At 39.3% G+C, this 23692-nt stretch overlaps 1 protein-coding gene across 1 annotated transcript; it reads left to right on the top strand.

Moving 5' to 3' along the window:
• The first annotated feature begins 7361 nt into the window (after nucleotides 1-7361).
• On the top strand, nucleotides 7362-8381 carry LOC101402736 (vomeronasal type-1 receptor 4-like). Its single transcript, XM_014794314.2, has one exon. The coding sequence runs from the start codon at nucleotides 7440-7442 to the stop codon at nucleotides 8379-8381; it is 942 nt and encodes a 313-aa protein (XP_014649800.2). The 5' UTR covers nucleotides 7362-7439.
• The last annotated feature ends 15311 nt before the right edge of the window (nucleotides 8382-23692 follow it).

Consider the following 23692-nt stretch of genomic DNA (forward strand, 5'->3'; position numbering starts at 1 on the left):
AAGAATCTGCTTCAACAGGATCCCCAGATGATCCATAAACTTATTACAATTCCGGAAGTAACGTTTAACTAAATGTTCCTTGATGTTGGTTTCCCATTTAGGATCACCTGGAGAGTTTCAAGAAACACTTTCACCTGTGCTCTCCTAGCTCCACAATTTGGTTCTGTCAGTTGTTAAGCCCTCAAGATGCATTTATGAGAATGTGAGCCCAAGCTTTGCCCCATGGACAGGTAACACAGGTCCACCATGCGTGGGGTTTGTAGGAGAATTTCAGTCCAGTCTCATCACCAGTGCTGTAGCAGGATTTGGGATGTTTCTAGGAGGGGAATGTCCCTGAAGACAGGGGAGAAGAAACACACTTTCTGACCTTCAGATCAGAGCTGTTTGTCTTTGAATCCCTCCTGTGGTGAAGGAAAGGGAAGGGCAGTCTTTTCTGCATTTCAAGGTCCTTCTGCCTATGGATATGGAAGTGGCAAGGTAAGGTGTACTCATTTACTAGGGCTGCCATAACAAGGACCTTGAACTGAGAGGCTTAAACAACAGAAATATATCGTCTCACACTTCTAGGGGCTAGAAGGCTGAGATCAAGGCGTCAACAGGGCCATGCTCCCTCCGAAAATCCTCAAGGAGAATCTGTTCCAGGCCACTCACTCAGCTTCCAGTTTCTGTGCTTGTGGCAACAAAACTCCAATCCTCAAATGGCGTTCTCCCTGGGTCCATGTCTGTCTCCCAACATCCATTATTTATAAGCACACTTGTAATTTGGATTAGGGGTGCGCCCTACCCCTGTATGACCTCATCTTAACTAATTATATCTGCAATGACCCCATTTCCAAATAAGGACACATTCTGAGGCAGTAGGGGTTAAGACTTCAGCATATTAATTTTGAGGGAATATAATTCAACTCATAAAAAGTGGTATTTTGGTGCCATAAAGAAAGCATTCACAAAATGTGGTTTTTCAAGATAATGAGAAGACCTAGAGAAGAAAAGAGAAGAAAAGGGAAATTGTCCTTCTCAGGCAAATACCGAGTCCCAGGTCATATGCTGTGTCCTCTGTTGCTCCTGAAATGCCATGAAAATCTTTTCTTTTCTATCTTTGAGATGGTGAGCCAAGAACAGAATGTGTTAGTTTTGTGTCTATATGTTTGTGTGTGTCTAGTATAAATTCAGGTACAATTTCAGATATATTCTCAAACCGTGTAACAAGTAAGATACAGCTCAGTGATGAAAATTGTTACATCTGCGGATCAAAATAGTATTGGTTATGGGAAATTCATGAAGACTTTGACTACATATTGTTGTTGAAATATTTTACTGTTAAATTTGTTCCCATGTATATTATTTTAATTTTACCAACATAACAAATTACCACAATTTTAGCAGACTAACACAACACTCACTTTGTTTTCTTATGTTTGAATTGGAATGAAATGTTAAATTGGAAATCTGTGAGATTTGGCTGAGTATTCTGATTAGGGTGTCACAAGCCTAAATCAGCCAGCCTGGGCTCTATTTTCAAAACTCTGAGGAAAAACCCACTTCCAGGATTTTAAAAACTTGGCAGAATCCACTTCCTTCTTACAGTCTTTTCATATGCCCAGCTACACTCCATCTTCACAGCCCAGCATAGCATGTTAAATCACTCTCATGTCAAATCTCTGACCTCCTCTTGTACTCTATCTCTCTGCCTTCTCTTTCTCCTTTAAGGGCTCTTGTATTCTGTTGGGTCCACCGGACAATTGAGGATAATCTATGTATCTTAAGTTTAGCTTATTAATAACCTCATTTTTAACTTCAAAATTCCTTCACCATGTACCGTAAAATAACCTTTTCGGTTGTATTACACTCATGGTTGGAGATTTACCTGTCGTATTGAGACCAGTAAATTTGTTGCAATAAAAATATTATGTTTAAACTCTCAGTATATGGACAAAACTATTTACACAATTTACTCATTGTCATGGTTTCTTATATGAAACAAGAAAAGGGGAATATTGTCCTTAAAAATTTTATTTGTCTTAGTATGTTGTTTTTTATGGTAAAGCTTAGAAATATAAGGTTGTAAGAGCACATAAAGGTTAAAATAAAGTGTTATATTTTAGAAATACCACAATAAAGAAAGATATTTTCATCATGTCAGTCTTGGGACATAAAAATTCTTGTGGCACTAAAGTGTTTGAATCTGTAAGCAGGCCTTTTGAAGGGATGATTTGGCACCTTTTTTCAACACTGAACACCAGATACTAGTAAACAGCCTTTCCTGTTAGATCTGCTGTGTTTGATCCTGTACACAGTATCACAAAAGAAAAGAGAAAATACTGTTGAGTGTTGTTCACCCATGATTATAGCTGCTCTTCTCTACTGTAGATTCAATTTAAGAAGTATTCAAGGGCATCTTATATGAGTAAGAATTTTGCTCTTGAGCTAAAATGAGAAATCATATGATGTGAAAACACGTTACCAAAGAGATATCTGTAATCCTACATTCATTGCAGCTTTCTTTATAGTAGCCAAGGTATGGAAACAGCCTAAGTGCCCATCAACCAATGAATGGACAAAAGAATTGTTATATATACACACAACATATATGTATACAAAATGGAATATTATTCAGTCATGAGAAAGAAAGAAATCCTGCCATTTGCAACAATGTGGATGGACCTTGAGAACATTACGCTAAGTGAGGTCAGTCAGACAGAGAAAGACAAATACTCTAGGATCTTACTTATATGTGGAATCTAAAAGAGCCAAACTCATAAAAACAAAGAGTAAAGTGCTGGTTACTGTGGGAGGGGGCTGGGGGAATAGGGGAGTAGTTGTTTAAGGCTACCAACTTGCAACTAACACACAAAAAGTTCCTGGAGATCTAAGGCACCGTATAGCGAACATAGACAACATAGTTGTATTATAGTCATCAAACTTGCTAATTGTTTAGATCTTAATTATTCCAACCATATAAAGAAATGATAGTTAGGTGATGTGTAGAGGTGCTATTGCTACAATAATAATGATATTACAACATATAAATGTATCAAATCACCATGTTGTACACTTTTGGGGGGGTTTTGTTGTACAATTTGAATTTATGCAATGTTATATGTCAAATATATTTCAGTAAAAAAAGAAACCATACACGACTGTAGTGATTTGATCATAAATGAGAGAATGGATGGGGGGGAATCAATTAGTGGCCTCAATTCTGCCCTCTGCCACCTCCATCACCCCAGACCCATCCATCCTCTCACTGTACCTCTATTGTCTCTGCTACATTCTTCATCTATCCACCTGCAATCTTTACACATCCACTAAAACTCCACGTGCTCTCACTTCCCTCCAAGCCCTTTGACTTCAAATATTGCACTCTCCACCTCCATCCTGTGATCTTTTTCACTTCCAACCTTCTGTGACTACTGTTCTAGGGACCTCAGTCAAACTCTCCTCAGCCTTCATCACCTCTGCAGAGCCTGTTGTCCGTGCCGTCCTTCCTCTTGCCTTCTGTCTACACGCAATTCCAAGATCTCATCCTATTACCTGGGTTGTCTATGCCCCTGAATCTCATTCATCCCAGCCCTGAACTCAGAGGCATCATCAATGTCCCCCAGGAACCCAATACACACCCTGCATCCATTACATCTAACCCTATGATTCCTGACTCTTTCCACTGGGCACTTTAGCTCACATATGCCCACTGTCCTTTCCAGCTGTCTCATTGTCCTCTGCCCATTTGGCCTTTACCCCTACACCCATGGTTTTCCCTAGTGCCAGCTCCTTTTCCGACACTCTGCCCAAATTAGGCTATCATCTACCAAGATCTGCCTTCCCCATCTGAATTCACCTTCTCCCCACACCATGTTGTTTAAATGCACCCACCTCTGGCCTTTCCTCTCTTTTGCCATTAACTTCCAATCCCCGTTAGCACTTCTGTTCCCTTGATCCTATGCCCCCTATATCTCCTCAGATCCCAATATCCCCCCCACCTTCGCTTCCTTGCACATTTTGCCCACTTGCACTTTCATCCTCAGCATTGCACTGTCATACTTCATATTAAAAGTGATTTGCCTTATCTTTTCTGTTCCTTCTCTTCCCTGACACTCTCGATAACTTCAAGCCCCCAGGATCTCTGAACCCTCATATAATCCTTATGTCTCTTTTGTCCTGTGGCCTATTCTTACTCCACTCTGTCATATACCCACATGCTGTCACTCCCCCAAAGAGTCCAAGTTTCCCAACATTTGTTTCTACATAAGGTGACAATGCTCACAGCACATTTGAAGTGCTGTGCATTGTAACAAATATTGCCCTTCTGATTGTTGCAGAGGTAATAAACACTATAGAGGGTAGCAGGGCCCCCCTTTGCAGACATCCAGGAGTCTGGAGACGCAATTTTTCTTCTGTATAACATCATGTAATTGAGATACACACATGCTTGGTGACTGTTGTTATACGAAAGAGTGTAATCATGAGTTTATGTGTGTGTGTATGTATTTATAAGTACTTACGTATGTGTGTGTACATTTATAGGCATTCAATGTGTGCATTATTTTTTGTGAGTGTGCAATTAAACATGTGAGAGCATGTGAGTGACTGTGTATGTATATAAGAAAGTGAATGTGAGTGACTATAAGTCTGAATGTGTGAGGAAATGTGCATGCACATGTGTTTTGCTTCTGTGGGTAGATGAGTTTGTGTGTTTGTGTAAGATGGGTTGTCCACCATTATGGCTCTAACAACTGACTTGACAAGTGGGGATGAGCATAGTAAACCTGCATCAAAGAGTTGATCTGGGTGTAGGAAAACCTAAATAATTAAATTCAACTTGTAATGTATAATGATACTTTTTCTGGCCCATCAAAAATGTATTTCTTAAATTAAGAAAGCAGTCATAGGTCCTTACTGAAAATGTTGGGAAAAAAGAAAGTATGGGGGACTGTATTGACCATTTGATGGTCTTGAATTAAGGAAGTAGCATTGGTTTATCTGATAGTTACAAGAATGGTGGAATCTCCCTGTTAAACCATTTGATTCTCGTTCTTTCCTTCTGAGGGACTGTTTTAAAATCTCTTATTCTTTTATGGATATTAGTCTGCTTCTGCTTCCTATCACTAGAGAGGGTCAATATTGGTAAAGTAGAGTCCCTAACAGTTTACATATTCATTGATATTGAGTTGTGCAAATGAGTGCAATGATATCTAATGTAAATTATTAGCATCATGTTCTTCTTTTCACTTCTATCTCTTATTGAATCCTTCTGAGATATTTAGACTTATTCCTTTTCTTTGATCATAGCTTACTTGATGATGCAGTTCAGTTGTGTTAAATTAGGAAAGAAGTAATTTTTAGGTAGAACTTCTGGGTGAAATAGAATATCCACTGAGACTCACATACTCACCTCCAGTGAATCACATGTCAAACCTAAGGATTTTTTTCTCTCCTCCAAGTGAGACACTGTCTGCCTCCAGGGTTCATAGAAAAGTAAGAGTCTCCCACAAACACTCCAATAGTCTCTTAAGAGATGCTAGCTACAAACTTGTAGTTGTTCTTGGTAATTAGCACCTGGGAAAAAAGTTTTGAAAAAATATTCTCAGCTCTCAAGCCTGTTACTGCCAATGCTGCTACAGGTGAAATGATAATTGCAGTTCTGAGGGGAGGTGAGGTCACAGAATCACGAACTGATATCTCAGGGTCTAGCTACCCTCTCACACATGTACTGACTGCTTTGACCTTCATGCTGAGCCCACCATCTAGGCAGCAGGAAAAAGTGGGTGAGTGTTCTCTATATTCATCTGAGACTTAGAATCTGTAAGACAAGGAGATGTATCAGGAGTCTGGGAAAGTGAATACATTAGACAAAGGAAATCGTCTGTGTATGAACCTGGTCCGGTGCCAAAGTCACATACGAAGGTGGAATAAATCCTGAGGCATGAGCTGAGATATAAAGAGAGATGTGTTCCTAGATCTTCCCCAATCCAGGATGGCTCCTAATGTAATGTAGTAATCACTGACAGTGATTATTGTAGTTTAATCTAAGTAATAGAAAATCTGATTTTTAATGCACTTAAGGACTGTAGTTCCAGAGTCAATCTGCTGTTCAACTTACTTTACAGAATCACAGACATAATTTTCAGGTTTCTAGAGGTGCACCCATGGTACCTCCATTTTTCTAAAAAGAGTAGGATGAACCTACAGGAAACATCTGATCCTGTGCAGAAACAGTGTGTCTAGTAGCAGTTGCTGGAGTAGAAATGTTTTCTCTAACTCTGGGTGTATGAAGTGCTTAATAGATTTAATAATTGTGTCTCTATTGATTATGCTGAGACTTTTCCCACTGAAAGTTAGAGAAGCAGCATTTTAGAAAAATATAACTTAATAAGTTCACAAAATATTTTTAGGCTCAAATCTATCTTTTGATATTTCTGCTGCTTTTGAATATTAGAACACTATATATTATAACAACAAAAACATAAGGCATTTATACAATACACAAGTTTTTTGTTAGCATTGCATCGTTGCATGTTACATGTGTATCTTGTATTTTAATATTTTCCTCAAATCTTGCATTACTGTTAATAATTTAATTTCACTTAGGACTTAAATGGGCATGTATGTGATCTGAAAGTAGTAATAATTTCTTTCTACCATACACTGTTCATCAGGCATCAGTGTTTCTGTCTCATACATCCTGTGACTCAGACCATGGTACTTTTGTTCCTGAGATAAAAGCAAATGAATCTTTCTGTTGCCATCCTAATGTTGAGACATTTTTGTATTCAGTAAACTCAACTTGTACTGGGACAGGATCTTGCATTTTTAAACTGCAACTAGGGCATCTACATTTTATTAAGATCTGTAAAGATTTAGTCAAAGTTTATATTTGCCTATAAAATAAGTCTTCATGAGTAAGTGGCAACTCATCATTACCAAATTTTAAATAATATCTAAATTGAAATGACAAGGTGCACAAACAAAACTGAATTTATATCTGGTTTATTTGAAGAACATGACTAATGCGTATTTTAGTATATTATGGATTAAATGCACCATCTTTGTTACCAGGTTAAAATCCCCACTGTGCTCCTGACCAGTGTGTGAATTTAGAGGAAACACTTAACCTTCTGTGCTATGTTGTCCTCACCTTTATAAGGAATGTAATAGTGACTGCCTCATGAATTTGTGATTAAAAAAAAATTACTGTATCTGTGGCCTTCGTGGCAATAATTCATACATTTGAAGCATTCTTTAAATGTTATACTTTCAATGCTTGGAAGCCTAAAAAGGACAGAAAAAAACATCTTTAAGTAATTATTTCAAAGTAGGAGCTGTTGGTAAGTTGAGAATATTAGATTTCTGTCGACATAATACATGTGGCCCACACCTCCTATTCCCCTGCAGGATCCTCTAGCTCAGAAGACAAATATCAGTCATGGATAACTGACAGGATGGCCACCAGGGATTTGGCAGTAGGAATGATCTTCTCATTACAGACTTTATTTGGAACCCTGGGGAATTTCTTTCTTCTTTACCATTATCTCTTCCTTTATTTCACTGGGTGTAGGCTAAGGTCCACAGATTTGATTATCAAGAACTTGATTGTAGCCAACTTATTGGTCCTGTTCTCCAGCGGAATCCCTGAGGCAATGTCATCTTTTGGGTGGTATCATGTCCATAACGATTTTGGATGCAGATTTTTCCCCTATGTTCGTGTAGTGGGCAGGGGTGTGTCCATTGGCACCACCTGTCTCTTGAGTGTAGTCCAGGCCATCATGATCAGCCCCAGAGTCTCCAGGTGGCCAGAGCTTAAAGTGAAAGCTCTCAACTGCATTGTCCCTTCAATTTTCCTGTGCTGGATCCTACAAATGCTGATAAATGTCATTTATCCAATGTTTCTGACTAGCAGTGGGAACCACAAAAACATCACAAACAGAAAAAGTTTTGGATACTGTTCTGCCATTCGTCATGACAAAACCAGAGACTCATTATATGCAGCATTGCTGTCATTGCCTGATGTTTTCTGTTTGGGGCTCATGATCTTTGCCAGTGGCTGCATAGTTTTCATCCTGTACAGGCACAGGCAGAGGGTCCAACATATTCTTAGTACCACCATCTCCTCCAGATCCTCCCCTGAGTCCAGGGCTACCAAAACCATCCTTCTCCTGGTGAGCACCTTTGTCTTTTTTAACACCCTTTCCTCCATTTTTGAGGCAGTTTTGGCTCTTTTTAACTATCCCAACTGGTTCCTCTTAAACGCCAACTCAGTAAGCACCCTGTCTTTCCCAAGTGTCAGTCCCTTTCTGCTCATGAACCATGAATCCAGTATATCCAGGCTGTGCTTTGCCTGCATAAGAAATACCAAATCCCCTAATCTAATGAGAAATGTGTAAATTGTATGTATATTTACAACGTTCATTAGGTATCTCACTCATCCTCCTTTAGTGTCCTAAGTGCAATTATGTCTGGCTGACTAGAGAATGTTCACAGGACATGCTGAATATCTTCTTCAAAATAAACGTTATAACAGTAATTGTAATGTAATACTATATAATTTTCATGTATACACTCATGTGATTGATTGGTTACTAATGCTGGCAGTGGAGAACTTCATAATTGATGCAACAATAAACACCAGGTCCTGAAATAATCCGGTTATGATGGAAAAGTCTTCGAGTGCATCACTTAAAACTGTCACAGTAAATTTCCCAGACATGAACTAGACATAAAACTTTTTAAAAATGTACCTAATCATAGAACTGCATGTTGCAGGTCATAATGGAAACTGAAGACAATAGTACTGGAGGGGAAATTCAGTCAATGTGTAAGCTTTTGAGAATGAGCTATGAGTTTTGTACATTACGTCCTTAGAGAGGCTGTAGTCACTCATTTGAAATATGATGTTAGGGAGGGAGATAAGTGTGTTTAAACATTGAGCATTTTCAGGTAGAACTGGCCAGATTGATCTGTAGAGGGGCTAAGGAGAGCATAAAATTATGTTTTAGCTGATTTTTAAACATCATGTAAGTGCGACAATTTTAAAAGACATGAATTGCATGGAATTGGGATCTATAGAAGGAAGATTTTCCTCTTTTGTGAAGATGATTTGGGCATGTTGGCAACAAAGAGGTTTGGAAGTGCACACTCCTGTCTCTGAAGTAAGTATATAGATGGCCATTAAATTTGGAGCATTGTGGCGAGAGCCATTTGAAAGGGAAAGACATGAATCCATTCTGTTTACCTGGAGTTTTTGGCTCCTTGAATTTCAGGGAGCAAAATGAGTATTTCTTTAATTTTAGGAGAGATTTTTATATAGTTTTCTCTGTATTTACATTCTGAGGATGATGCAAAGTACTGAGAATTCACTAAATGAAAAAACAAAAATATTTTGACCTCAAGAGTATATAACGAATCTTGTGCCACAAAGAGAAATGCATATTTTAGCTTAAATGAGACACTTAAATATTTAGCACAAATTACACCACAAAACAAATATTGGAAAAAAAATGCATGTATATAGACATCCACATACCTACAATGGTGATTATATACATATATCTGTCTGTGTGTGTATATAAGTGTGATGTGTGTATACATGTATATATTCATATACATGTAAAGTCAACTCTCTTTGTTATCCATCATGGAATACATTAGAAATCTGTACATTAAGAAATCTTTAAAATAGTACTAATTACAAATGACAATTCTTAAACTGTATGTTACTTGATGTGTATATTGCTATGCTAGTTGTTTAATTGTTAAAATTCCATAGAATGAATTTTTCACTTTCCTACCCTAATTTTATTATTTGGCCATATCTCTTTAAAAATTCCAATGAATATAGTAGAAAAACTGTTTGATGTTAAAACATGTAATTGTTCTATTTGTTTTGTATAATAATTGATATATTTCAGAGTCAATAGAGTTTATTTTCTGATTTTATCTAGGTGAACTTCTATTGTATTAATTTTTAAATATGAGTCTACATTATAATTCTGCATTATAATTGACCCCTTGTCTTTGAAAGTTGTATACTCGTTATATGTTAATTTTTGCTTAGAAGTTTCAGCATATATTTAAAAGCTAATCACAGTGCCACTTTATTTAATACTCTTCAACCCCTCCTTTACAATATAAGGACATTACAACCCTAATCTAGTCACCATATCCCACCTTTCTGATCAGTGATATGTATTTTAAAAATTTAAACACACATGCACAGGTTATAAGTGCATAGCTCAGTGGCAGTTCACAAAGTGAACACATTTCTGTACTCGGTACCTAGATCAATTAAGAGAATATTCTCAAACAGATCCCTAGGAGCCCCTTGTGCTCCATCTCAGTCGCTGCTCCTCAGGGGAACCACTGCTCTGACACGTAACAGCAAAAGTCACATTAGCTTGTTTTCCATTTTTATGAAGAAATAATAGAACCTTAACTCTTTTGTATTTGGCTTTTGTCATTCCTTATGTTGTTTGTGAATTTATTGCTGCATGTTGTTAGTGATCATTCATTTCCATTGCTGTGTAGGTTTCTATTGTGTGAATATAAAAGAATTAATTTAATCATTTTACTGTTAATAGGCATATGGGTGGTTTTCAGTTTGAGACTATTAGGCATGGTGTTGGTATTTAGATTTAGGACATGTTTTGATGACACACCAATTTCTGTTGTCTATATATGTAGTAGTGGAATTGTTGGGTGATGGGTTTCCACTTCTTTTGCTTTAGGAGACAGTGCCAAAGAGGTTTAGGAGACATTTGTACTGATTTCCACACCCACCAGCAATGTAGAAGATTCTTGGTTGGTCCACATCCTTGTCAACAATTTTAATTTTTTTTTCACTTTTATTTTAGACTTTTGGTTGATATGTGATGGTACCAAGCAATGATTGCAGTTGCATTTCCTTGATTATCATGGAAGTTGAGCATATTCATTAGACATTGAACAATCTCTTTTTGAAGTATATGTTAGGGTTTTTTTGTCCATTTTTTCTATCGTGTCATCTTTTTCTTACTTATTTTTAGTAGCTCTATACATCTGCTGGGCATGTTTCCTTTCTTGGTTCTCTCTCTCATGCTCTATCTGTCTTTCTGTGTGTGTGTGCGCCTTTTGATGAAGAGAAAGTCTTAGTTTTCATATAACTTGATATTTCCTCCTTCATGGATAACGTTTATTATTCTAAGAAATATTTTCCTCTTCTAAAACTACAGAGATGTTCTCCTTTGTTTTATTTTAGACATTTTATCAAGCTTTAAAATTTAGATCAGCAATCCATCCAGAACTGACTTGTATATGTGTGGATAGCAAATTATATTTTTTTCTGATAAGCTAACAAAGTTCAATTCATTAAGAATATGTGACATTATTCTTTCTCTTCATTTGCTCTCACCTCTCATTGCTCAGCTAGTTTAACGTCAACACCCCTTTGGATCTGCGTCTCCTGTGAAGTCCGCCGGTAAGTCTGTGCCTCTTCCTGCCTCCTTCAGTCATTAACAACCCCACAGCACCACACAACCAAGGTCAGTCTTGGTATCAAAAATCTTCAATGGGGGCCAGCCCCGTGACTTAGCGGTTAAGTGCGCGCGCTCTGCTACTGGTGGCCTGGGTTCGGATCCCGGGCGCGCAGAGATGCACCGCTTCTCCGGCCATGATGAGGCCACACCCCACACACAGCAACTAGAAGGATGTGCAACTATGACATACAACTATCTACTGGGGCTTTGGGAGAAAAAAAAAAGGAGGAGGATTGGCAATAGATGTTAGCTCAGAGCCGGTCTTCCTCAGCAAAAAGAGGAGGATTAGCACAGATGTTAGCTCAGGGCTGATCTTCCTCACAAAAAAAAAAAAGGAAAAAAAAATCTTCAATGGATCTTTTTACTCAATCATTTAAGTTCAAATTTTAGAGAACAGCACACTATATTGGGAGACAATTTTCAATAGGCTTCTCAATTTTTTTTCACATCTTGTATCAGATGCTATTCTGGATTACCTTGCAAGTGTTTTTGTGTAATAGCTTTGGAAGATGGAAGTAGTGTCTGTCTTTGGGGCCAGGACAGATTAATTACCTGACCAACGTATTAAAAATAATGCCTTCCTCAGAAGCAAAGCTTGGACCTGTATACTTATAACCCACATTAAGTGATTGGGATTTGTTAAGCTTAATGTTCTTCAGATGAGACACAAACCTACTATGTGCGCCACATCCTCCTGCACCTCTTTGCATGGCCCCCTTTGAGCTTGTGGGAGCAACAGGAATAGATGTGAATACAAAGCTCTTGATGACTGTTGGGCAATAAATAACAATGTCTTGTCTCAGTTCCAGGAGTCTCATGACTTGTGCTAGCATCCATGGAACTGGCAGGCTCACTTGTTGGTCCTCTGTGGGGTAAAATCTTACACACTTTGCATTTCTTGGCAGTCTTGACAATGAGGACGGGATAGTGAGTGAGCCGTACAACCAATAGCCTTTGTACATTGTCACAGAATCAAAGGAAGCTAACTTGATGAGGTAGTTGGGGCCTAACTCAGTGTGTTTGGGCAGTTATAACAAAATTCTGCAAACTGGGTCGCTTGTTAACAACAATTTCTATCTCCCAGTTCTGGAGGCTAGGAGGCTAGGATCAAGGTGCCAGCAAGGTCAGGTGTGGGCCCTCTTCTGGGTTGCAGACTTGTTTTTGCATCTTCACAAGGCAGAAGGATGCAAGAGAACTATCTCACGCCTCTTTTAAAGGGCACAAGTCCCATTTATGAGGTCTCAGTCCTCATGACCTATTCACCTCCCAAAGACTCCACTTCCTAGTACCTCATCTTGGCTAATAAATTTCTATATATAAGTTGTGGAGGGACACGACTACACCATAGCAGGACCCTTTAAAAAATTCAATATCCTCTTCTTGTTTTTACATTAGACTGTAATGGAAATTGTTCTGTTGTATGCTTCTGATTCCCCAACCCCAAAGGGGTCAGAGGGACTTATCCCAATCATGGGGAGTTGCAAGTAGATAAGTGTTAGTGGGACAAATCACCCTTTCACTTGCCCCAAGAGGTTGGGTAAGGATTAAGATCAAGTGCCACGAACTTGTGATGTACTAACTTTTGTGAAGTAAATGATATTCTCTTTGTTGGTAAGTTAGATGATTCCGTCTAAATAGCCCAAGTTAGAACGTATTCTCATCTCTCTGTCAGGATAGGTGGCTGAGAAAACCTTACCAAATTTCAGAGTCGATTTTCCAACGAGTGTTTATTGGGAGTCTATGGGTAGAGTTACAATCCTCAACCCTTCCAGCGGGGATGGAAAAACTGTTGTCTCTCTGGCTCCTCATCATCTAAAAGGAGGCCCAGTCCTTACTGGATTCCTGCCATATGGGAGATGGCATGAGTCTCAGTGAGTGATGATCTTGTCATTTAGAGTCTCTGGCAAAGGCAGGCTGCCTCCATCTAGAAGACCTGCAGGACGTATTAATTCAGGACCACCCGACACAATTAATAGGTGTTCTCTTTAGATAGCAGTAATTAGCTTCCTAGTGAGCTGTCTTCCAAACTGAACCCTGAGTTTTAGAAACCTTGTGACTCTTCAGCTTGTTAAATAACAAAAATTAAATCAAGTAAATTTAATGATCAGATTGGCTTCATTCAATGATTCATGAATCTGGTTGCATCCCACCTAGCAAAGGAAAAGGAGCTCTGAAGGGCTACAGAACACCAAAAGCTTTTAAAGGCAGAGAGGGGGTGGAGAAAAGGGAATTATTTCTAAAGAACACCTTGTGTTGAGTAAGGTGACCCTTTTTAGGGGAGTGAAGTGGTCTATGGAGCAGATTACCTCAGTAGTATTGACTAGATAGTTCCAGTTGGACTGATCAAAGTTCACATTCCAAGAGAGGTTGAAACTGCAATGAGGTTAGGTATTAAGTCTTGGTTTGCTGATGTGGAGCTTAGTACAAGTGACTCCATTTTGGGCCTGTCTCTCCTTATTAACAATTTTTCACTTTTGTTTAGACTCTTCGATTTACTGACAGTTGTGATCAAAATTAAATGTATCAGCACCACTCTCAACTGCCACTCACAGCTTTTGTTGATTCTTTGTGTGGTGTCGATAGGTCATGACATTTTTGTTTAATCTCCGTGATCTTCACAGGTCGTGGCTTCAGGCTCAAAATCTTTGAGTCGGTCTTTCTCTTTGTTCCTTTTCTAATGTTCCACTCTTAGGGAGATCATATGCTTGGTGGTTAGCAGCTACAAACATGCATTTAACGATGCATTCTTTTGAGAGAATACAATACACTATGGAGATTATTATGATTACTATAAGCAGGATAGTTTCCAATATGTGGAGTTCACATTGGAGCCACTGTCCCCAACTCAAACAAATCAAAATCAAATAAGACAAAGAAAGAACCTACTCACAAAGTCACCTCTGAGCAAGTAGCTTACTCAGTGATCTTATTTCTGAGTTTCAACTTCCCCAGATGTGTTAATCCAGGTGCAGCAGGTGATGTTGGCCACAGCACAGACACCTCCTTGCTTAGCTCAAAAATAATCAATATATTAATAATTATTTATTATAATAAATAATAATCAATCTATTATCAAGAACAACTTTGACCAGAAAGTCTAAGGATCTCTTTTGGGCACCTATATCTGAGCAGCAGATTCTGTATATTCTCAAGAGTTAAGGAGAGGTTTCTGATCATAGTCTCATTTACATTTACTCCTAACCAGGGAAGTGTGGCCTGACCGAAGGAAGTGAATCCTGGGTCATGAACACCTTCTGGAAGGTCCATTCTAACTTGGTGATGTAGATCCAGGGGAGTTGGCTGGTGAAGTGTCTTATTTTTTTTTTTTATGGAAAGTTTGGGTCACATTTAGATAACCTAAAAGGCATTATCCATCAATACACCAGCTGCCTTGGCATTCATAGGCCCAAGGAGAATGAGAACAACCACAGGCAAAGACAAAGCCTGTCATGGAACAAACTATTCCCATTAATTGTTATTGAATCCATTTGCAGGGATTGGTGCATTTACTCTTTTATCCAGCCTCTGAAAGTTTACCCCCCTTATCAATGGCATGGGAGATAAGAGGAGTGTATTACCTTTCCAGGCCAAGGGGAAAGTAAAAGAAATAAAGAAAAGAAGAAAGGATTACATGTTTAATAAAAGTATGAAGTATTGATCTGATTTCTTGGGTGGAAGCAGTCTACCTCAATGTCAGCTTCTTCCCTTCCTTGTCAATTTGATCAGAGGTCTCCAGGATCTGTATAGGACCAGATGTCAGGTGGAGCCTTCTTTAATTGTGAGATGTTTATACCAGGTTTAGTGCCTTCTAACTTCACAGCAGTGTCAGGGTCATGAGCACTTGGTAAGTTCCCTTCCAACAGGGTTTGAGAGCTGTGTTCCTCTGATGATGTGTCCAGAATACCCAGTCACCAGACTTCAGGGTATTTCCAACAGGATCCTTTGAACTGGGATCCAGAATTCTACTTTAACCTGTTGATGATGGGGTTTAGCCTAAGATATTAAAGAGTTACAGTAGCTGGACATGCTAGCATGAGATATCAACGGATCAGCAGAAAGTTGTATAAAAATGGAGATTGGTCTGCGAGTGACACTCTCATGTAGAGTGAACTTCTGTTTCCCAAAGAGAGTACTGAGAACAGAGAGCAAGACCAAAAGCAATACCTTAGGCCAAGGGAGTCCAGTGATTTCAGCAAGTTTAGTAATTTTAACATTCGGGACCCCTGTTAGTGTGAGCCTTTCAGCTTTCTCTGATGATTCAGGGTGATAGTGGCATTGATAATTCCAAGAATTTTGCAAAGTTTTTGTTATGGCTTGTAAGATTTGTCCACTGAAGTGAGTGCCTGAATCACTGGAGACTGTGGAAGGTACACTCCAAGTTGGAAACAAGTTTTCAAACAACTTCTTTGCACTGGGCAGGCATCAACTTTGTGGCAAGGGAAGGTTTCAACTCATCCTGAAGACATGCATATGATAGCAAGAACATATTGGTAAGCCATACCAGGTGACAGTTGAGTGAAATCCAGCTGCAGGTGCTCAAATGGTCCAGAAGGAGGAGCTCTGAAGCCTTCTCAGATACAAAGAGTTAGACCAGGATTACAAACCTGACAGGTCACATATTAGGGGTAAATTGCTGTTGCAATTTTATAGATGTCTCCCTACCAATGTCTATGCCTAATTTGAGCCATCTTAAATGCACCATGCTGGGTGAAGGAATGAAAAACTAAAAAATGGATACGCCAGGGAGCAGGGTAGAACTAAGCAGGCATTTGGGTCCCATAGGCCTGAATGTTCATTTACTTTATAACCATTGTTTGTGCATCTTGATTTCTCTGATTCAGGAGTAAAATATTTTCATGTTTCAAGGCCATCAGGATGGTGCAAGTTTGTAAACCAGGAGTTATTTTTCACAGAAGCAAAAAGGACTTCATCCACATGTGTCACAATCTGTATAGATTCTGTTGCTGCTGCCTTTGCATGCAAGTCAGGCAGGAGTTTTCCTGATAGTCAGATTCAATCCTGTTAGTGTGAGCCTCAGTTTTGATTATAGCAATTTCAGAAGGTAAGAGAATAGCCATGAGAAGATTGTTTACTTGTTGTCCATTATTGATTGGGGTCTCAGAGGACATAAGAAAGTCCCTTTGTTTCCATAACATCCCCAAATCATGGATGACCAGAAAGGCACACCAGCTGTCAGTATAAGTATTAACAGATCGTCCTTCTAATAACTGGCATGTTCTGTAAGGGCATGGAGCTCTGCTTGTTCAGCTGATTTAGCTTGCGGGAGGTTTCCCCTTTCAAGTAGTTCATATTGGGTAGTAATAGCACAACCATCTTGGAAATTCCCTTTTTCATTTCTACCGTATGACCAATCAACAAAGCACGTTAGATCACTATTACCTAAGAGGTGTCTCATAAGTTGGGATACAGTGTCACAAAATGGGATATTATTACCTGAGCCATGGGGCTTGCTTTCCACAGAGATAGTTATCTAGCAGGAGTAAGGGCTTTGCAAGGTTTAAGATGTAGATTACGTGATGAAAGCAGAAGGATCTCATAGGAGGTTAGTCATCTTGCACAGAAATGTTGAGTCAATTCAGAGTTAAGTAGACTGGACAATATGTAGTGTTTGTAAATAAGAGTCATTTCTTAGGGTTATACATGCTGAGGTTTCTACTAACTTTGCATCTGCAGGTATGGCCTTAAGACAGCAGGGATAGGCATGAGCAACTGAATTAAGTGGTATGCCATAATAAAAAACAGGCCTGTGTTTATTACCATCTTCTTGTCTGAGCATTCCCAGGGCCCGGTTATCTCTTTCCTGCACAAATGAAGTAAAATATTGGAATAGTTAGGTAGCACTAGGCGGGTGGTTCTTGCAGCATTTATTTTAGTCTTCTAAAAGCCCGCTCGGATTTATTTTCCCAAGGAAGGGTTTCAGGGGCTGAAATTTGGTAAGTTCGTAAAGTGAGGAAACCAATAGAGAAAAATTAGGAACCCGTAGTCTGCCATAACCAGCCAAGCCTAGAAATCTACTAAGCTGTCACTTAGTTGTAAGCCTAAGAAATTCTTTGATTAGCTTAATTTTTTTTGGAGAGAGCTGGATTCCTTCTGCACTTCCATTATGACCTAGGTGATGAACAGGGTCTGGAGATAATTGTAATTTTTCCTTAGAGACTTTATGTCCTTTTTCAGCTAACTGTGGCAGCAAATAAATGGAATACTTTATGGATGCCTCTTTGATTACTGAGCACAGCAAGAAGTACCGTACATATTTTAAAACGGTTAATATCCCCGGGATCAGATTGGTTCTTAAAACTAGGTGGAGGAAGTAATTTGGAGAAATAAGAAGGGACCTCAGTGAATCCTTCGTACTTGGCTGTCCAGGTATATTGTAGATTGTTCCAAGTGAAGGCAAATTATAAAGAGCATAAAAGATCAGGTTCAGGTTGGTCAGAAGACTCTAAGGTGAGGTCTCCATTGCAAGCAAAGCATATTAGCCACTTTCATTTAGAAAGGAGATCTCTACCTAACAGTTTGCCTGGAGCTGTATCACTTAACAAAAAGGAAGATTTTCAGAGTCATTTGTACCAGTAGAAATAGAAATTATCTCTGAACTTTATTACATTTCTCTACTATAGAAACCTTTCTTTCACTCTGAGGGATTTGTTGTCTTATGACAGTGGGATTTAATGGAAAAAGCATAACTCTGGTATCAATGAGTATTTGGCAGCGTTTCCCATTAATTGTAGTTTTAGCTTCCCCTTCGCTGTTTAAGGGAATTCCTGGTAGCAGTTTAACAGAGAACCACTGAGAGTCCTGTGAATTCTGGGCAGGGCCCATGTGAGGGCTTTCCCTTGGGGGTATTCAATTTGATATTGAAGAATTTGCATAGGATCTTTGAGTGCAAGCTTTTTTCCAGTGCCCCAGTTGACTGCAATGGAGACATTGACTTCTAGTCCAGTGTTTTTATATTGGACCCCTAAGAAGCTGCCATGGGAGAGGCCCATGTGTTGTTGTGGGTCTCTAGCCTTGGAGCAGTTGCAGCTGTAAGGTCAACAGCTTGGCACATTTTTGTTTGTGGTCTTGCTCCAGGGTCCTTTCAGAGTGCTCAGATAGAGTCATGATTTCAGTCAGTTTGATGGCTTCTCATCCTATTTTCTGCCTTTTTATCAATTTAATAATCTCAAGTAACAATCCACTTAGAAGCAGGCAGCTAGAGCATGTTGGGTGACCTTATTTACTGTACAAAACTGGGTTGCCATAGGAAGAAGTCTTCCAAACGGGCTTTAAAGTCTGCCACAGATTCATCTTCTTTTTTGTTCGCATGTGTGCCTATTAGACCAACGAGTGCAGCCAGGGAAGACTTGTGGAATGGCTTGCACAAGTTAAGTTGCTATTTTTTGGAGCCCCTTCTGCTCCCACAGGGGAACAGAGTGAAGATCGAGGATCTTGAATATCATCCTCGTGTTTTTGCCATTTTGCTTCTTGCTTCCACTTTTGGGCTTCGCCAGGTCCTACCAACATGTGCACAAGCTGATAAAGATCTGGCCGCCCGGGGTCATAGGCTCTATGAATGATTCCAAATTCTTTTAAAAAATCTTTTGGGGATCCTTCCTGGGTTTAGGAATTGTTTTAACTGTGGCCCTTAATCTGGTCTTTGACAAAGGGGTGAAGGATACCTGAAAAGGTTTGTCTGCAACTCAGGTAATTTTATTTTAAAAGATAACTGCTTAATAGTCTCTTCAGAGTGGAAAGACAATTCAGAGAGAGAATCAGTAAACATGAGTGCTCAGGTGAGGAAGGATAGAGGGGAGCATTGGGAGTCACATCTAACCTGTCTTTTGCTTTAGGTGCTTTATGTATCTTTATTTTCTCAATAACTTTGTTCATTTTGTAACAAATCTTTTAATGAAGCTATTTTGCAATCTTGCAGCCATTCAGAACCTTAACACACCATCAGTAACCAAAAGATGTTACTGCAAATTGGCCAAGAAAAGTACCTGGGTGTATCACTCACAATTCCCAACCAGGACCTGCGGACTGGGGAAAATGACTGAAGCTAGGAGGCTCCAAAAATAAGGACTAAGGACTGGACTGGGTTTCCAAACAAATGGGAATTTCAGACGGGAAAGTCAATTAGATAGGGAGCTCGATGCAAAAAAAGCAGAGCTCCGTACTGAGAGGAACTTACACATGGCCCCCAGAAATGGGGGAAAAGACAGAGATCTCAAAAACAGTTTAAGAGTACCATGCCTCTGTTTCTGGTTCTTCCCAAATGCCATCAGAACTTTGGTTCAGATCTCATGTCTGCCACAAAATATGTTAAATCCCAAAAATTTCCCTGAGTAAACTTCAAGGATTTCATTGGCTTTATGAAATGATGCATAAATTGAGCAGCAGCTCATCTAGCTAGTAAAAAGGAGCTTTGAGGAGCTGTACAAAATGGAAGGCTTCTATAGGCAGAAGGGGGAAGGACAACGAAAGAACAGATCTCATCTTTCTTTGGGGGATGGAAAGGGTCTATGTGGCAGATTACCTCCTTGGTGCTGACCAGAAAATCCCAGACTGAGTGGTCAAGATTCCATTCCTGAGAAAGTTTGGAACTGCAGTAAGGTTAGGTGTTAGATTTCAAATTAACCTGGGTTTAGCACAAGTGACTCCATTTGGGGGCCTGTTGTTTCTCTTGAACTTAATAGATCTGAGCTGCATCCAGAATCTGCATTCAGTATATGGTCCTCTATCTCTTTGGTGTCGAGAGGCCTTAACAGATCATCATTCTCTCGAAATTAGTTGCCTAGATGGAGAATCCACAGCTCCAAACTTGCATTTCATTCCTGCTGGGCATCCTTAAGCTGGTAAATGCTGCTGAGAATACCAAGAGGCACCTTCTCCAGCACCCGAAGGAACACACGTGAACAGAGTCAGCCCCATACTACCCTGCCTGCTCCACCTGGCCCCCTCCTATGCTAGTTCCTGCAGAGATGGTGCCTGCAGATGCCCCTCTCCCCAGATCTAATCTTTTAACTGCAAAACCTGCATCGTGCCCTGGGTTCTTCAGGCTTTCACTAATAGCAGCCCCATCCCTCCCCACATAGATCACACATCCAGAGTCCCCTCCCTTCCTGACCATATTACTAAATGCCCGGAACCAACAGTATTTGTGTTGAGATGTGATGGTACTGTGTCAGGGCTCAATTGTTCTGTGCTTCTTTTTCTTCATTAGTTCTACTGAAAGACGAGTTTGGGGAGAGTTGCCAGCCCACCAAATGGACCATGTTAAAAATGAAAATTCATGACCCCACCACAGATGTACTGAACCTTAACTTCTTAGATTGGCATATTCCAAAGGATCTGCTTCAACATGATCCTCAGATGATCGGTATGCTCATTACAATTTGAGAAATAATGTGTAACTAAATGGTCCTTGATGTTGGTTTCCCATTTAGGACCACTTGGAGAGTTTCAAGAAACACCTACACCTGTGCTATCCTATCTCCCCTACTTCAGTTATGTCACATGTTAAGCCCTCAGGATGCATTTATGAGAGTCGAGCCCAAGCTCTGGCCCATGGCTAGGTAACAGGGGTTCACTTTGCATGGGTTTTGTAGGGGAATTTCAGTCAGTCTCATCTCGAATACTGTGGCAGGATTTCGGATGTTTCTAGGAAGGGAATGTCCCCAAAGACAAGGGAGAAGAAACTCACTTTCTGACCTTCAGAGCAGAGCTGTTTGTCTTTGAATCCCTCCTGTGGAAAAGCATAGTGAAGGGCAGCCGTCTCTGCATTTCATGGTCCTTCTGCCTGTGGGTATGGAGGTGGTAAGGGAAGGTGTGTTTGTTTGCCAGGGCTGCCATAATAAGGACCATGAACTGAGAGGCTTAAACAACAGAAATTTATTGTCTCACAGTTCTGGAGGCTGGAAGTCTGAGATCAAGGTGTCAACAGGGCCATGCTCCCCCTAAAATCCCTAAAAGAGAATCTATTCCAGGCCACTCACCCAGTTCTGGTTTCTGTGCTTGTGGCAACGTGACTCCAACCTTCACATGACATTCTCCCTGTATGCATGTCTCTCTCCAAATATCCACTCTTTTTAAGGACACTCGTAATTTGGATTAGGGGTGCACACTACTCCAGTAGGACGTCATCTTAACTAATTATATCTGTAATGACCCTATTTCCAAATAAGGACACATTCTGAGGCAGTGGCAGTCTTCTGAAGAAGACTTCAACATATTTTGAGGGGACACAATTCAATTCATAAAAAAAGGAGTGTTTTGATGCCATAAAAAAAGCATTCTCAAAATGTGGTTTTTCAGATAATGTGAAAGAGACCTAGAGAAGAAAAGAGAAAGGAGGAGAGGGGAAAATGTCTTTCTCAGGCAAATGTTGAGTCCCAGGTGATATGCTGTGTCATCTTTTGCTCCTGAAATGCCATGAATATCTTTCCTTTTCAATCTTGAGATATTGAGCCAAGAACAGAATGTGTCGATTGTATGTGTGTATGTTTGTGTGTGTATAGTACAATTTCAGTGATCTTATCAAACTGCATAAGAAGTAGGATACAGCTCATTGGTGAAAATTGTTACATCTGGAGATCAAAATAGTATTGGTCATGGGTAACTGAAGAAGACTTTGACTTTATTTTGCTGTTTAAATATTTTACTATTAAACTTTTTCCCATGCATTTAACTTCAATTTTACCAACATAAGAAATTACCACAACTTTAGCAGCCTAACACAACACTCGTTTTATTTTCTTAGGTTTTTTATATTGGAAATCTGGGAGATTTGGTTGAGTATTCTGATTAGGATGTCACACGCCTTAATCAGTCAGCCTAGGTTTTATTCTCAAAAGTCTGAGCAAGAATCCATTTCCAGGATCTTAAATTCTTGGCAGAATTCATTTCCTTCATACATTTTCCTCATGAGCCCACCTTGATCCCATCTTCAATGCCAGCAGCAGCATGATGAATCTCTCTCATGTTTCAAATCTCTGACCTCCTTTTGTACCCCATGACTCTGTCTTCTCTTTCTCCTTTTAGGGTGCTTGTATTCTGTTTGGTCCATCCGATAATCAGGAACATTCTGCTTATTTTAGACTAGCTGATTAATAAACTTAATTTGAAGTGCAAAATTCCTTTACTATGTAACATAACATAACCACTTGGGTTACATTACATGCATGGCTGGAGATTAGGAACTTTGTTGCCATAAAAATATTATTTTTAAGCTATCAGTATATCAACGAAACTATTTTCACTGTATATCCACTGTGATAGTTTCTTATATAAAAGAAGCAAAGGGGAATATGTCCTTAAAATCTTTGGTTGTCTTACTATGTTTTATTTTTTTTCGTAAAACTTACAAATATAACCTTGTAAGAATACACAAAGGTTAAAATAAAGTGTTACATTTTAGAAATACTACAGTAAAGAAAGATATTTTCATCCTGTCAGTCTTGGGACATAAAAATTCTTGTTGAACTAACGTTTTTGAATCTATAAGCAGGCCTGTCAAAGGGATGGTCTGGCACCTTTTTCCAACACTGAGCACTGAACACTAGTGTATAGCCTCTCCTGCTAGACCTGCTGTGTCTGATCCTGTACACAATACCACAAAAGAAAAGAGAAAATACTGTTGAGTGTTGTTCACCCAGATTATAGCTGCTCTTGTCTACTGCAGATTCAATTTAAGGGTATTCGGGGGCATCTTGTAGGAGTAAGATTTTTGCCCCTGACCTAAAATTAGAAGTCATATGATGTGAAAACAGGTTATGGAAGAGATATCTGATATCAACTTTCATTGCAACATTGTTTACAATAGTCAAGTTATGGAAAACAACTTAAATGTCCATCAACCAATGAATGGACACAGAAGTTGTTATATATATATAAATATATAACGTGGTTATATACATAAGTTGTTATATATACAACACATTGTATATATGTATACAATGGAATATCACATTATATATACAATGTGTGTATATATATATATGTACATATATACAATGGAATATTAGTCTGTCATGAGAAAGAAAGAAATCCTGCCATTTGTGACAATGTGGTTGGACCTTGAGGACATTATGCTAAGTGAGGTAAGTCAGACAGAGAAAGACAAATACTGTATGTTCTCACTTATATGTGGAATCTAAAAAAGCCAACCTCGTAAAAACAGAGAG

The sequence above is a fragment of the Ceratotherium simum genome, chromosome 33 (assembly GCF_057802395.1).
Source record: "Ceratotherium simum simum isolate JZ-2026a chromosome 33, ASM5780239v1, whole genome shotgun sequence".
Taxonomy (NCBI): Eukaryota; Metazoa; Chordata; class Mammalia; order Perissodactyla; family Rhinocerotidae; genus Ceratotherium; species Ceratotherium simum.